The following is a 15,444-nucleotide window of genomic DNA, read 5'->3' on the forward strand; positions in this document are numbered from 1 at the left end:
CCATGAGAGGAGTTATTCAAACTTAAAGATTGGTAAATGAAAGAGCTTCACGGCTCAGATGGTGTTACAGCTCTTGCAAGTGATCAAGAGGTAGTGTAATTCAAGATATTAACGCATTTTATGAAAAACAGAAATAGGTACTTATCTGAATCTACAAGATCCTTCAGGTGTGGTGGTGAAGGCTGATGTTCTGCAGGGATACTCAGGCTGATACTGTTTAACATCTTCATTAGCAGTCCAGGTTGTGGGATACTGTGAATCATCAGGTTCATGGATGAAACTAAACGGAGAGGAAAGATGGGTATGCTGCAGGGCAAGGCTGACATTTAGAGGGACCTCAAGCTGGAAGGAACACAGGTTCTTCAAAGACAAGTGCAAAGCCTTGCATCTGCGAAAAAAAAACCAAACATGAAATCACTCAGTGTCTCAGGGCTGGCTGGGGATGAACTGGCTGGGCAGCAGCTTTGCAGAAAGATCTGGAAGTTCTAGAGGTTGAATGGGAATCAGCAGTGTAGCCTTGTGTCAACCCAGGCCCAGCTGCATGCTGGCTTGTGTTAGAAAGAGCGTCAAGTCAGGAAGTGGAGGGAAGTGGGCTTTCCCCCTTCTACTTGGCAGTTGTGGCAGCCCATCTGTAATCTTGTGCCCAGTGCTGCCCCCTAAAGTGAAAGGAGATATCAACAGATGGGGAGAAAGTCCAGCTCCTGAGGTGGTTAGGGGAAGAGCCAGCCTCTTTGAAGAGGTACGCTCTAAAAGAGTAAGAGGCTGTACTCACGGGTTACAGGGAGAGGTCTGGTATGGAGTAAAACTTTTCCCATGAGGATGGATAAGTACTGAGACAGGTGGCCCAGAAATGTTGTGTTCTTTTCCCCCTTCCTATCAGATCTTCCCCCATGAAGATTTTGCTCTTTATACTTTTTCCTGTGTGCAATCAACATTTTGTGGTTCTCTGGATGCCCTCTGGTGTCTGAGTCAAGACTGTTGTCATAAAACAGTGTGTGTGTACAGGGCTCATGGCCCAGCAGTGGTACTCCTCTTTCAGTTCTCACCACCTGGTTGCTGAGGATGGAGATATTGGGGAGCCTTTACAGCTCCATAATGATTAGGGGAGACAAGATATTTTAGGGACAGTTGCAGCACATGGAAAAGGGTAACATTTTTCAGTCTAGTTTTTATTCTCATTATTAAAGTTGGCTTTTCTTAGGGATGTCTGTATGCTGTCTCAGCCCCCTACCAAAGGGAGGAGGGCAATAGAGTAGCATTGGATCCCTTCTAAGGATAAAAAGTTATTTCTAGGTTCCAGCTTCACTACTACAATGCAAGACTGATACCAGAAGGACTCAAGAAGTAGAAATATGGTGTCCTCTGACACCTCTCAGTCTCAGACTGGGATTCTCTTGGAGGTTCTTGGAGCTCCACACATTTGTATGTAGATGGGAATGAGCTTTTTCACAGTGATTCCGTCACACCTGAGCCATGACCAAGTATATGACAGCTTCAGCACAGGATCTACAAGCTATTCCATAATATCTGTAAAATTGTTTATTATGACTGGCTTAATGAAGTTAGCCAAGTAATTTTAGATTTATGAAAGCTAGAGCAAAGTAATAATGTTATCTTAGTTTCGTTATGCTTATTGAAGTAGAAGGAATCAAATGTGTGGAAAATATTTTTGACAAACTGAAGGAATGGACTTTGTTATTTAACTGTTCTAATGCAAAATATATTCTTCTATTCTAATATACAGATAAGAGTAGTTGTCATTTAACCTTAAATAACTAACTTTTGGCTACAAGGATATTGGATTCTAACCCAACAGAACCAAGGTGGTTTCTTGCTTGTGGCTCTGTTTTGACCCTTCAGGATTTCTCAGCTTTTCTAAGTCTTGGTCCAGAAGGAAAAATACATATAACAAGTACACGTAGTTCCACAGTTGTACCTTGATAATTACATCCGAATACAGAATTTGGTCTTGTATCTCTTGTTTTATTGTTGATGTAATTTGTTTGATAGTTTCCTTTAGAACCATTACAGTCAGATGTTTGTATAGCTGCCTTGGTGCAAAACAAAAAAAAAAACCTGCAAGGAAATAATGCTTTCGGGGAAAAAAACCAAAGGAACATGTTACAAGGAAAGACAAGAGTCTCCAGGCAAGACCTTGGGTTCTCACACAGGTGTCATTTGTAGTCTTAAAGGGTCTGGAGTATCTGAAAGAAGAATACTGTTTGTGGCAGATATGAAGATTACATGTGTACACTCAAACCATTCTGTTTTGCTTTGCTTCCTTTTAGCATTTTTTGATTGCTACAATAATTTAAATTGCTATGTGTAAATATGTTTTTCTGAGGCAAGATCTCCCTTTTCAGTGGGAAGAACTTTGGTAGAATTATTTGCTGTGCTTTTCATGAGTACTAAACTGTTTTACTTTTTCAAATTATTTTACTTTTTCAAATGTGTATCCAAAACTAGGATGTGCTGATGGAGTTGTTGGAACAATGTGCTGATGGACTCTGGAAGGCAGAACGCTATGAACTCATTGCTGACATATATAAACTTATAATTCCTATTTATGAAAAACGGAGGGATTTTGAGGTACTAAATGCATCATATTTGAGCAAGAAAAAAATAATTTATTTCTAGTGTAACTGCATGACACATTGGACATGACAGAACAAGAATTTTCCAATTGTAACTGGAATATGAATACATTGAAATTTTTGGTTTATTTGTAAACAGTTAAAATGTTTTTCTTTAAGTATAAATAATTAAAAATTAATCTTGCATATTGTCAGTCTGATACAGATGCTAAGCCTATTCGTGCTGTTCAACAGAACATTTTTTTTAATTTTTACAGGGACATAATTTATTGTTGTTTTAAGATAACAAAGTTCTACGTTATTCATTTACCTTATTCTTTTATTCTTAGAGGCTTGCTCATTTATATGACACTCTTCATCGAGCATACAGTAAAGTAACAGAAGTTATGCATACAGGCAAGAGGCTGCTGGGAACTTATTTCAGGGTAGCATTCTTTGGACAAGTGAGTATTGTTTAACTTCCATTTGTCTGCTCTATGCAGTAAGAAAAACTTGAATTTATTTTACAAGGTATACTATTTTGTCACCTATATTGATACCATGGCATAAAAAATACAAGGCATGTCTTCTGTAAGAAATAATTAAACACCGTTTAAAACATTTATCAGTTCCGATACAATTCTTCCTTATTTTTCTCAGTAAATTCTTTGCTTTGTTTTCTTTTTCTTCTTTTATTTACTACCTTAAGGCAGCGGTAAGTTTTCTATAATGTCAGTCCTTAGCAATGTATTGACTTAATGTCTGTAGCGCTACGGTGTGGTTTGCAAGGCCGCTTCTTAGATCGGTATGCATCAATAGCCATTGCAATTCCAAAAATAACATTAAGTTCCATTTAGAGAACAAATCACTCTCTTCTCTGCATCAGTCTTGCATGCTTCGAGCAAAAATTCTGGCTGCGTTCTCGGACAGCTTCACCTCCTCTAATATGTGTCTAGAGCGCGTGTGTAGCGGTGTGGTCTCACGCAGCATCGAGTTATCCACTCCCAACATGCGTAGCCCAGTCGCTAATCGTTCAGCTGAGCATGGAGAATTGTAAAACACTCTGAGCAGTATAACTTTACTTTTGTATTCTGTTGTCTTTTATGACTTTATAGCAATACCAGTTTACAGACAGTGAAACAGATGTTGAGGTAATTACAGTAACCGCTTACAAAGCAAACAATGCAGTAAAATCTACTGCATTTCCACCTTAGCTTGATGTGGGTATTTTTGTCAATCTAGCCTGTGTTTATACATGATATGTGTGCTTTCCTATTTTGTCTGTTTCGTTTATGACAAAAATATTTTTTTTCCGGTTTCAAACATGAACTCAGACGTGGCTTGTTGTTTTAAACTGATGATCTGTTTCACTTTCCATGTACTCTTACTTTGCGTTTAGTTACAGTTTTGAAACAAATGCTTCATGTAATGAAAATAAAGAAGTATATCCAAGGTAGTACAACATTAAAATTAAGATCTTTACATCAACTAAATTTCGTTTTCTGGAATTAATTTTTTATTGCTAATTTTTTCAGGGTTTTTTTAGATAAATATTTGCCAGAATGCTCACTTGTGAACTAAGTAGTCCCGTTGGGCAACACGATTTCTGTTTTGGCAAGTGAAACAGTGCTGAAAGTTCACTTTTATTTAAAAGTGAAGAAAAGTTATCTCAAAGGCTTGGCACATCATAAAATTAGAACAAAGCTTTACAATTTTAACTGTGTGTTTCCATTATCTTTCACTCATTCTGGGTTTTTTAAATTCTATTAGGAAACCTTTTTTTATTTAGATTTTAATTTTTCTTTATTTACATTTGCTTGAATCCTGATGTTAAATGTTTATATTCGGTTTGAACCACGCACATTATGTTCATCTTAATCGTTGCTCTGTGTGTGATTTTTTCCAAGATTTTGATTACTTCATTTTTTAACAGGGATTCTTTGAGGACGAAGATGGAAAGGAGTATATCTATAAAGAGCCTAAACTCACGCCTCTCTCAGAAATTTCCCAAAGACTCCAGAAGCTCTACTCTGACAAATTTGGACCTGAAAATGTCAAAATGATTCAGGATTCTGGCAGAGTATGCTTTTTATTCTCTCTCCAAAAAATCTAATATATTACTTCACTAATCCATTTGAAATACTGTGGGGTCACTGTCTGCTACTCATTTGACACACAAACATATGTGTCTAAAAACTCTACTAGTTGAAGAGCATGAGAGAAATCCCATCTCTTATTAAGTTTACCTTTAAAAACAAACAAAAAGCTTAATTTCCATAATTCTTAATTTCCATATTTCTTGGGAGTTTATGTGCAGTCATTCTTTGGGAGTTTTTCTCTTTTCTGGACCTGTACCATTTAAGTTCCAAACCAGTCATGAAAAAATATCAGACTTAAGAAAAAAGAATAATAAATATTAATCTAGCAGCATATTCTAAAAAAAAATGAAGCAGCAGGGAGACCTTAGCTCTCTTCCCAGTTTGCTCTAGGAATTAACTGGTGCAAATGTGTGTATTTTCATTGTGGTTTTTCCCAGTTAGTTTACAGAAGTGAAATGGCTCAGAGACAGGCAGAAATAACATGAGTATTTGATGTGGGACTAAAACAGTAGGCAACAACTTTTAGCAAGATGCACAGGTTTAAGGTGCCCTCTTTATCCCATGGCTGGGGGGTGCGGGATTTTTAAAAAAAAAAAAGAAAAAATCCCACAACAACAACAACGACAACGACACCAACAACAACAAAACCCAAACCAATTCCACTCCTTGCATTCAGGGACCCTGTTGGGCAAAGACTTAAGAAGCCTTATTTATGGGTACTGGAGACTAGTTGCTGCTTTTACCGAGTTAAAGATCTGCCAGTCCATGAGGCCCTTAATCGTCCAATTCTAGAAACAGAACAAACTGAAAAATGAAGCCTCCAATTTACCCTGCCTCCCACGAGTATATTCTGTGGGACCCTCATACAGTGTTGTCAGAGCTGAGACAGACAGGTTGGGAGGAGTGCGTCCTGAAGCTGGTATCTGAACTATTTACAGTGTAGGGTTTCATTCTTAATTATCAACTTTTTTGTATCACTAGCTATTTTTGATTTCCAGTCTACTGTTGTGTCAGCTGTCATGGAGGACAAGTATTTATTTATGTGTTTTCTGTATCTGTGCCTTCCAGTGTTAATCCTGAGTATAATTCTAAATTATTTTTTTGTTTGCACTTCTGCATACAGCAGTTATCAATAACAAGTGTTAAAAAACAAACAAAAAGCAAAAAAAACCCTACCCCACAACATATTGTAACGCATCTAGCCAGGCTGTCTTCCTCATAGTTAGAAACTGAATGCAGAGGGTCCCTGTGAGAGCATTCACATTTCTATTTTCAATAATTTAAAGATTAAGATACAGAATTTCATTTCTGACAGTTGTGTGACTGCAATTCAGTCTACTTTATTCATAATGTAGCTCTTTGATTTTTCTGTCATGTTTTTAAGGTAAATCCTAAGGATTTAGATTCAAAATATGCATATATTCAAGTTACACATGTCGTTCCGTACTTTGAAGAAAAGGAGTTGCAAGAAAGAAAAACAGATTTTGAAAGGACTCATAACATTCGTCGCTTTATGTTTGAGATGCCTTTTACTCAAGCTGGTAAAAGACAAGGAGGAGTAGAAGAACAGTGTAAACGACGAACTATTTTGACAGGTACTGACTGAATGTAAATTGTCTTTAAAAAGACCCTGCTCTTTTGGGTTTTTTACTTAATTCTAGATACTAGGATTTTCTGTGTGTTGTGTATTTTGTCAGAAAAAAATCCTTTAGAAGATTTCACACATGACTGTTGGAGGTGACAAGAATCGCAAAGTATACCAATACTGTTAGGCAAAACAGCCTTTCTCAAATTCGCACATACTTTAAAATAATACTCAAAAATGTGATATGCAAACATGTACAAATGAACATCTAAGAATATGTATATCTTGTTGCAGTTTCTTAACCTCAAACTTTGGAAAAAGAGTAAAATATCTTTTTTCACTATGTTCTAACTACCTTTCACTTTTAAATAATCGGGGGGGCGTTAATAATGGAATATCTGCATCTCTCCCTTTGCCCTTCTGTGTGCACACCTCTCTTTGCTATAAAACATTGAAGAACGGTGGGATTTTTCAACATTTTTTCAGTCTTTGGATGTATAAAATGCGACATTGAGAGTTTCAGCTAAAGAAGAACTTGAAGGGCAGATTCTGATTTGATTTCCAGCCTCAGTTCAGTTGTGACTTTGGTGTAATCACTGCACTTTAGTTTCTTATTTTTAGCTTTAGAAGGGAGAGAGAGTGCCCATCTGTGTCCACATAGGCTTAAATTTTAAAGATATTAGGTTATCACAGAATCATAGAATGGCCTAGGCTGGAAGGGACCTTAGAGATCATCTAGTCCAACCTCCCTGTCATGGGCAGGGACACCTCTCAACTAGATCAGGCTACTCAAGGCTCCGTCCAACTTGGCCTTGAACACCTCCAGGGAGGGGGCAGCCACAACGTCTCTGGGCAATTTATTCCAAAGTCTTGCCACCCTCGTACTGAAGAATTTCTTCCTAAGGTCCAATCTAAATCTATTCTCCGTCAACTGAAACCCATTTCCCCTTGTCCTATCAGTGGACACGCTTGTAAAAAGTCCCTCCCCAGCCTTCCTGTAGGTTCCCTTCAGGTATTGGAAGGCAGCTGTTAGGTCCCCCCGGAGTCTTCTCTTTTCCAGACTGAACAATCCCAGCTCCCGCAGCCTGTCCTCGTAGCAGAGGTGCTCCAGCCCCTGGATCATCCTTGTGGCCCTCCTCTGAACATGCTCCAACAGATCCACGTCCCTCTTATGGTGGGGGCACCAGAACTGGATGCAGTTCGATGATACAAAACATTTTACTATGCTTTTAAGGGAGATTAATGGGAAGTTATAGTGTGTTTGGCAATGTTTCTACACAACATGTAAACCTGAATTTGTGAAATAATAAATTGTGTTTTGATCCATATTGAATCATGGGTATGATATTCTAGACGACTGGAGAGGATAGAGTTATTTTGCACCCTTCTGTGATCCCGCTCTGGCAGGGGGCTTGGACTAGATGATCTTTCAAGGTCCCTTCCAACCCTGAACATTCTGTAATTCTGTGAATATAAGCATTAATTCAAATGGCACAGTTCTTGTCTGTATGAGTTTTTCCATTTTACTTGAAGTCCTTTATAGCTATAAGCTAAAATACTTCTCATATTTTTAGCCAAAAATAGATTTTTCACATTGATTTCTTCAATGGATAATCCCCAAACAATTTGAGGTGTTTTTTTTTCTATTAAGTTTCGTGAACTGTGAATCTGGAGTCTAGCTTTCCGTCTTCTTGGAGAAATACTATTTTATGTTTTGTCACTGTTAAGTGTGAGCTTCTGTATCACTATCTTAATGGTAAAACCAACTTAAATAAATTACTTCATGTCAGCTGTCCATAGCTAACACGTACAAGGAAATAGAAAATACTGCTTTGCTATTTTTGATTCTTCTGCTATTTAAGATATGTGGATGATAATTCTTTTTACAATTCTCATATGAATTACATTCCAGTGTTTTATTTCCTGGTTACTGTTAGTAGCAGTAACGACAATGATCTTTCGTTGCTGTAATATATGTAAAGCTATGCATATTTACATTTTCAGTATTTTATTTCCATGATCATTTGGTAGTATTTCTAATTATTTAATATGTTAATGAATAGGGCAACTAATTACACCAAAATGAGATTTTACCATAAAACTCGTATCAAAACACACCTAATCAAAAATGGTTTTCTAACTATGTTAAAATTTTTTCCATCCATAGCTATACATTGTTTCCCATATGTGAAAAAGCGTATTCCAGTGATGTACCAGCACCATACTGATTTAAACCCAATCGAAGTAGCCATTGATGAAATGAGTAAAAAAGTTGCAGAACTTCGGCAGCTTTGCTCTTCAGCTGATGTAGATATGATCAAATTGCAGCTGAAGCTACAAGGAAGTGTCAGTGTTCAGGTAAGGCCATATACTTTGCCATTCTACAGTTTTGCTTGCTTCTGTTGCTGAAAAATTACCTAAATAACATTTTATTTTAGTTCTGTATATTCAAGAATGTCCTAAATTAGAAATATACTCACTGTTTGCAGTTATTTCCAGAATTTATTTTTCATATAAATACTAGTTATGGACATAAAAGAATTGAGATTCACTTCTGGAATCTGTGACGTTCTGAGCTCTTAACAGGTTTTGGTGTGATGCTGAAACTACCATAAAATAGTGACTTTCCATATGGGATGAACAAACATATTTTGCCTAGATGTAGATCTGCTCACAGTAGGTTCAGTGTGGTCATTATTGCACTTGTATTTTGGTAAGATCCCGATGAAGAGGGAGTGCCAAAATACAGGAGGAAGATAATAGTAGAAAGTCTCACTGTGCAACATTTTATTTTGCCTAAGGTGAGCAAGAACTTACTGAATTTATAAAGAAATACAAAGGGCCTTAAGACGGCAATGACAAAGGTGCTGCTCTCTTATTTTTAAGTGATTAAAGCAAAGGAACAGTAAACGTAGTCACCTGAAATGAACTGTTGTCATGCTGAAGAGAAAAGTTAAAAGAATAACACAAAAAAACCCTAAGGTTCCATAGTCAGCAGGTTGTTAAGCTAGGATTTAATATAGCAGAATAATAGGGATGAGTCAGAAATTGTTGAATGCACTTTTCCTGTAGCTGCTGTAATAGCACAATTAAATTTCTGCTAATTATTGAAGAATTTTCAGCTTGGAAGAATGTTCTTGAGAGAAAAGCAGACCAAACAGTAGTAGACTTAGGTCACTTTCCTCATTCTCTCACCGTAATTTCATAAACAAGATGACAAATGGGCAATATCAGTGGTTATCTTGCTACATCATCAAAGTGGTTTCTTTGTGCCAGGACACGTTCATGCACAGTGCTGTAGTGACCTCTCCTGCTCTTGGAGAGCCAGCAGTTTTCTGATTCCACAGGTCCATTGAAACCAATATGTTCTAAAAAAAAAAGCAAAATTAGACAGACACCTGTAGTACCTGTTATTGCAAAGACAGTATGCCAAAGAACTGACTTTATTTTGTATTTCTTGTTCTTTTTAGGTTAATGCTGGTCCATTAGCATATGCAAGAGCTTTCTTAGATGACACAAACACCAAAAGATATCCAGACAATAAAGTAAAGCTACTAAAGGAAGTTTTTAGGTATGTTTTTAAAAAAAAATACTTTTTTTCAAAACAAGTATAAGATTTCTTAAAAAACATAACTTCTACAGTGCTCTGACTGCATAAAAACATTCTTTAAGCTGGCATTTTGAATTAATAATTTGTATTTTGTATTCCTGACTGAGATCTGTTTTTATCAGGCAATTTGTTGAAGCTTGTGGGCATGCTCTGGGTGTAAATGAACGACTTATAAAGGAAGATCAGTTGGAATATCAAGAAGAAATGAAGGCCAACTACAGAGAAATGGCAAAAGAGCTTTCTGAAATAATGCATGAACAAGTATGTGCAGAAACTAAGTTTTACATACCAGCATTCAGAATCTAACTGTAATGTGAACCCACTAGAAGCGTGTGTAAGGCTTTACACAAAGGGATTGTTTCTTTTTTCTTTTTTTTTTTTTTTCTTTTAATGGTGTATAACTATATAATGGCATTGTGGAACGTAATAATACTTTTTTGTTTGTGAAATTTTGGCAAATCTCCTTGACCTTCAGAATTGAGTCGTCTTCATTAAGTAAATCTGGTTGGCACTGGCCTGGTTTTTTTGTAGGAGAGGAAGACGACAATAAAGAGAAAATAAATTTAATGGCATGAAAACATACGCTATTTATACTTTATGTGTGTAGTTATGTTGCCAACAGCAACAAAAATTATTCTGCCAGGCTAATGGCAACTGTTACAGAGCTCTGGATTTCAGTGACCCCCAAAAGCACATTTTGGTCTACTTCCTGGCAACTGTAGGGAGGTTTGATCTGCAATCTTAGCCCTTTTTCTTGAGATTTTGTAGGTACAAGCATTTACTTTTGCAACAGAGTTAGACATCTTTCAGGAGATGTTCCAACACGTTTTCTTGAGGGGTATCCACTACAGACGAGCTGGAGATACGGGGGAAGGAAAAGCAGAACTCTCATGAAGCGAGACGCAAGACCTTGCATCTCAGATCTGTAGTAAAAATGTCTCCTGGCTTCAGAGGCAGGAGGACAGGAAGGGCTGAATATTCAAGCTTGATCCCTGCCTTCTTGACATTTTTATTCACCACATTCATCACCTCACGTTCCTTTTCTTTCATCCACTGTTATTTATAGAATCTCTTCCCAGAGCAATAGAGTGGCTCGTAGTTCTCAAGACTTATCCTTCTGGCCCACAGGGAATACCTATGTTTTCTGACAATATTTTACACCTGTCTATGAGACAAGGTGTATGGGAGAATTAGACAGTTGTACAGAAGACCCCTTCAGAAAAGAGAGGAAAATGTTTGGTCAGATATTTTAATGTTAAGGGTAATAAATGAAAGATTAATATTCTTCTGGTGTAGGAGAAAATAAAACAATATAATGACAATTTGTACACAAGAATCAATATACTTCGAACTCAGTACAAGAAATATATGCTGAAAAATTGCTCAAGTATGTGAGTTTCCAAAGACTGACAATAAGAAAAAAGGCACATAATGCCTGAAACTTCAGGAGCAAATTGTTGTGTTCAAGTTGAGCTGGTTTTTATATTGTATATTTGTAAAAGACATCCAGATTATTATTTTTAAGTGTTATGAAGTAATACTTAGATTAGTGTCCCATAAAAGCTGTACATGCTGTTGCTGAGGACCTTTTTTTTTTTTTGTCTAAAAGTAAACAAAGAGGAGAAGGGGCAAACAACTGATACCTGTAAGATGATGTGACCAGTATAGGAAAGTACAGCATCAACAGCAATAATGTGTCCCATTAGCCTACCAGTGTGTTCTTTTTATACAAATGTAATTAGTTGTAAATAATTAAAACATGTTATGTGGTTAGGTGGATTGGTTTGGAGATTTATTTTTTTTTAAATTGGATTGATTGCTTCTCTTAGAATCATGAGGCTCTTCATTGAAATCTTTTAAAATGTCACCTTTCTGTGCCTGCCTATTGCTGTGTTTGGACAAAGAGCGTCTCACGTTTGTTCTAATGTCACTGAAGAAGCTATTAGCTGTCTTACAGTAGTGCGGGTTTTGAACAACTGCAAAAATTCTGTTACGGAAAATATAGAAAAGATTCTTAACAGATTTTTCTTTTTTCTCCTCTGCTGCTTGCCTACATGATCAGATGGGATGGTAATTAGTTTTATTTACTTCTGGTCTTAGTTTATCCAGTCTTTATATCATTCCTTTTTTCTCAGTATTTCTAATTTTAGCATCAGTAAATTTATAGCTGTTAAGAATGAAGTCTTTCTGATGCTTCAGTAGCTTTTGATACTTCAGTAGCTTTTTTTTTTGAGTAGCTGCTCAAATCACACCTCCAAGTCAGAAAAAAAAGGAGGGGTGCAAAAAGCAAACTTCTCATTGTGAAACTCCTTTTAAACGCTAACAAGAGAAGCTACGCAAGCTTCCTTTTCAGAGGACAGTGTAATACCTCAATTAGGAGGGCCAGTGTTGGAGAAATGACTCCTGCCCTCCTAAATGTAGTGGAGGATGGCTGAAAAGAGTAACCATCCTCAAAATGTTCTGTGCAATGGAGAAAGTACTGGAAATTTGAGTCAATAAGCAGCACGTTCTGAAGCTACTGTTTTATCTAAATGCTTGTGTCATTTTGTAACGTTTTGGTAAATACATGTTTTCCGTTTTAAGATTACTCCAGTTGAAGAAAAGACCAGTGTTATGCCTAACTCGCTACACATTTTCAACGCCATAAGTGGAACTCCAACAAGCACAACAGTTCACGGGATGCCCGGTTCCTCTTCAGTTGCATGATTGTTTTGTAAAGGAAAATATGTTCAGTTTTTTTTAAAGTCTTTGGATCTGCTTCATTGTGTGCAAACTCAGGATGATTTTGAAGCTAAACATTGGGCACGTGCAAGCTGCATAATTCGTACGAATGTCTGAGCACACTTAGCAAATAGCGGTTACTGGTAAATAGTCCTTTAGAGTAAGGGAGGTGCACCTGGGTTTTAGTCTTGCTGGTAACATTTGAAAATATTCACAATGTCATTGCAAAAATGCGTGTTGGAAAATTATAAAGTTGAAGTGAATTTCTCTTTTTCATTAGAAAGTATTATTACAATGAATTGCACATTACAAAAGAAAAAAAAAGTGTTGTGAGATGTAACTTTGCAGATGCGTAACATTGAGGTGTTCTTTTTGTGTATGGCACATAGAGACTGATTCCAAGTACAAGAACTATTTTGAGGCTAGACAGAGACACTAATTTTTGGGGTTTAATGGAACTGACAATAGTAGTTTTTGTACCATTCAGCAAATTGTTGTGCTTTATTTTATACCTTGTTGCATTTTGGAGGTATGTGAGCTTAGATCTTATTAAAAAACTAAATAGAACCAAAGGTCTGTATTAATGAACACTGAGTTATACTAAAATATCAATAGTAGTAAATTGTTATGTACATATTGTTTGTTAATACAGTCCACACAGTCTGTACATATGTATTACATTTCTAGGCATTTTTTAATATTCATACCAGCTCTTACCCTTCTGCTTTCAGTTTATTGTGAAAATTTGCTCATTCCAAGTACATGCAGACTTTACAGTTCATTTATTCCTGTATATAAATAAGTGCAATATAAAGATGTATACAGTCTTTGCTATGTTAGGTTTATATGCAGTTATTAAAAGAAAACTTTTTTGCCAAAGCAATGGAGTATGTAATTGGTGATCATGGTTACTGTGGTAAATGGTGGTATAATTTAAAGCTTTTTCCATATTCTTATTCTTTTAAGACATTAATTTAGTAATTTTATATTTGGGGGAAATAAAGGTTTTTAATTTTATTTAACTGGAAGCACTGTCCTGCTGTAATTAAACATTCTGTACTACATCTATATTAAAGAAAAAAGGTAATTACTTTTCTCACTGTGTGCTCTGGTTTTTATTTTAGATTTGTCTCTGAGACTAGGAAAAGATGAAAACTTGATCAAAAAAAATGGCTTTTTGCAGCTCAAGTACGAGATGCAGACACTTCTAGGATTTATTTCATGTTCCTTGTCAACAAAGGCAATTTAAGTTATTAGTTAAGACATCAGTTTTGGCTCCATCACATTTGACTCTAGTAACGTGTTACATTAACTAAAAGTCATTACAGTGAAATGTTTTTGAAACAAAATACCTTAAAAAAAATTTTAAAAATGAAGAAATACTTCTAGACAGTGAACCCATGTTAAAGAGCCAGTCCCTTTCTCGCCCTCTACCCTATATGCTTTCTCTTCTTTGTTCGTTTGTGGAAATGGGTGTAGGAACACTTTGTTTTTTATCAACAGAGTTAGTCTCAAAAGGTATTTTGTTATTAGGAGAAAATACCCTGTAAAGTTTCTTTGCCAACTAGGAAGGCTTCTGTATCAATATTTAATAGAAATCGTGTACACCATGGGGGCTTGTTTCAATTCCCTCGCTTATTCAAACTTCCTTTTTGCCCCGGGAGCAGAATTGACAGTTTCCTGCAATTTTACGTCTTTTGCACCAAGACATCAGTTTGACAGAGTCATGTCTTCCAACCAGCCAAGCTATAAATGTAGTATCTCTTCATAATTGAATATGTATCTAGGCACATTTGCATAAACCTAAATTTATATGCAACTGGTTTTGCTCACTTGCTGAAAGTTGGCCTATGAAAAATAGTAAAATGAAGATGACAGAAGGTTGACAGATGTTTACCCAGGGTGGTATGAGTGATTGGCACATGCTCAACCCCAGGTCTGCAGCCATTTTGTTTATAATCTTACGTGATGCATTTATATGATAGAACACACCCTCTAATGTGTTGTTTTGGTTTTAGTTATCCTAAGATTATAATTGTTGGGCTTTACTTCCTGAATAATTCATTCTGTACCAGTTTCCCTTCTCTGCTGTTACTTCTCCAACATGTGAATTAAGTATTTGATAGGGATTATTTTATTTACAATGACTTGGGCTCTGCACTGGCTTTGGCTGGGGTAGAGTTAACTTTCTTCACAGCGGCTGGTATGGGGCTGTGTTTATGGATTTGATGGAAACAGCGTTGGATAACACAGAAGTATTTTAGCTGTTGCTGAGCAGTGCTTGCACAGGGTCAAGGCCTTTTCTGTTTCTCATTCCACCCCTGCAGTGAGCAGGCTGGGAGTGCACAGGAGGTTGTGAGGGGACCAGGACAGCTGACCCCGACTGACCAGAGGGAGAATCCAGACCATATCACAGAATGTTAGAGTTTGGAGGGGACCTCGAAAAACCATCCAGTCCAGCTTTGCTGCCAAAGCAGGATCACCTTACAGTAAAGAAGTTTCTCCTCATGTTTAGATGAAACTTCCTGCATTCCAGCTTGTACCCGTTGCCCCTTGTCCTGTCAGTGAGCACCACCAAAAAAAGTCCAGCTCTATCCTCCTTGCGCCCACCCTTTAGATATTTGTTTATACACTGACAGTGTCTCTTCTCAGACTTCTCCAGGCTAAATAGTCCCAGCTCTCTCAACCTTTCTTCATAAGAGAAGAAGCCACAGTCCCCTAATCATCCTGGTTGCCCTCCACTGGACTCTCTCCAGTAGTTCCCAGTCTCTCTTGAACTGGGGAGCCCAGAACCAGACACAGTATTCCAGATGTGGCCTCACCAGGGCAGAATAGAGGGTGAGGATGACCTCCCTT

The 15,444-nt window shown here is 37.0% G+C and overlaps 1 protein-coding gene across 1 annotated transcript in view; it reads left to right on the forward strand.

Annotated features, from left to right (window-relative positions):
* Positions 1-12,704, forward strand: part of DOCK9 (dedicator of cytokinesis 9) — a gene marked incomplete at its 5' end in the record, with an annotated part of 62,524 nt that extends 49,820 nt beyond the window's left edge. Inside the window, 10 exons of the mRNA XM_009876222.1 lie at positions 2,467-2,589; positions 2,924-3,037; positions 3,283-3,288; positions 3,689-3,724; positions 4,507-4,653; positions 6,057-6,267; positions 8,425-8,615; positions 9,728-9,828; positions 9,990-10,128; positions 12,451-12,704. Of these exons, the coding sequence (XP_009874524.1) occupies positions 2,467-2,589; positions 2,924-3,037; positions 3,283-3,288; positions 3,689-3,724; positions 4,507-4,653; positions 6,057-6,267; positions 8,425-8,615; positions 9,728-9,828; positions 9,990-10,128; positions 12,451-12,573 (1,191 nt within the window). The remainder of the gene's footprint in view (positions 1-2,466; positions 2,590-2,923; positions 3,038-3,282; positions 3,289-3,688; positions 3,725-4,506; positions 4,654-6,056; positions 6,268-8,424; positions 8,616-9,727; positions 9,829-9,989; positions 10,129-12,450) is intronic.
* Between the last annotated feature and the right edge of the window lie 2,740 nt (positions 12,705-15,444).

Source organism: Apaloderma vittatum, unplaced genomic scaffold, assembly GCF_000703405.1.
Source record: "Apaloderma vittatum isolate BGI_N311 unplaced genomic scaffold, ASM70340v1 scaffold1249, whole genome shotgun sequence".
NCBI lineage: Eukaryota > Metazoa > Chordata > Aves > Trogoniformes > Trogonidae > Apaloderma > Apaloderma vittatum.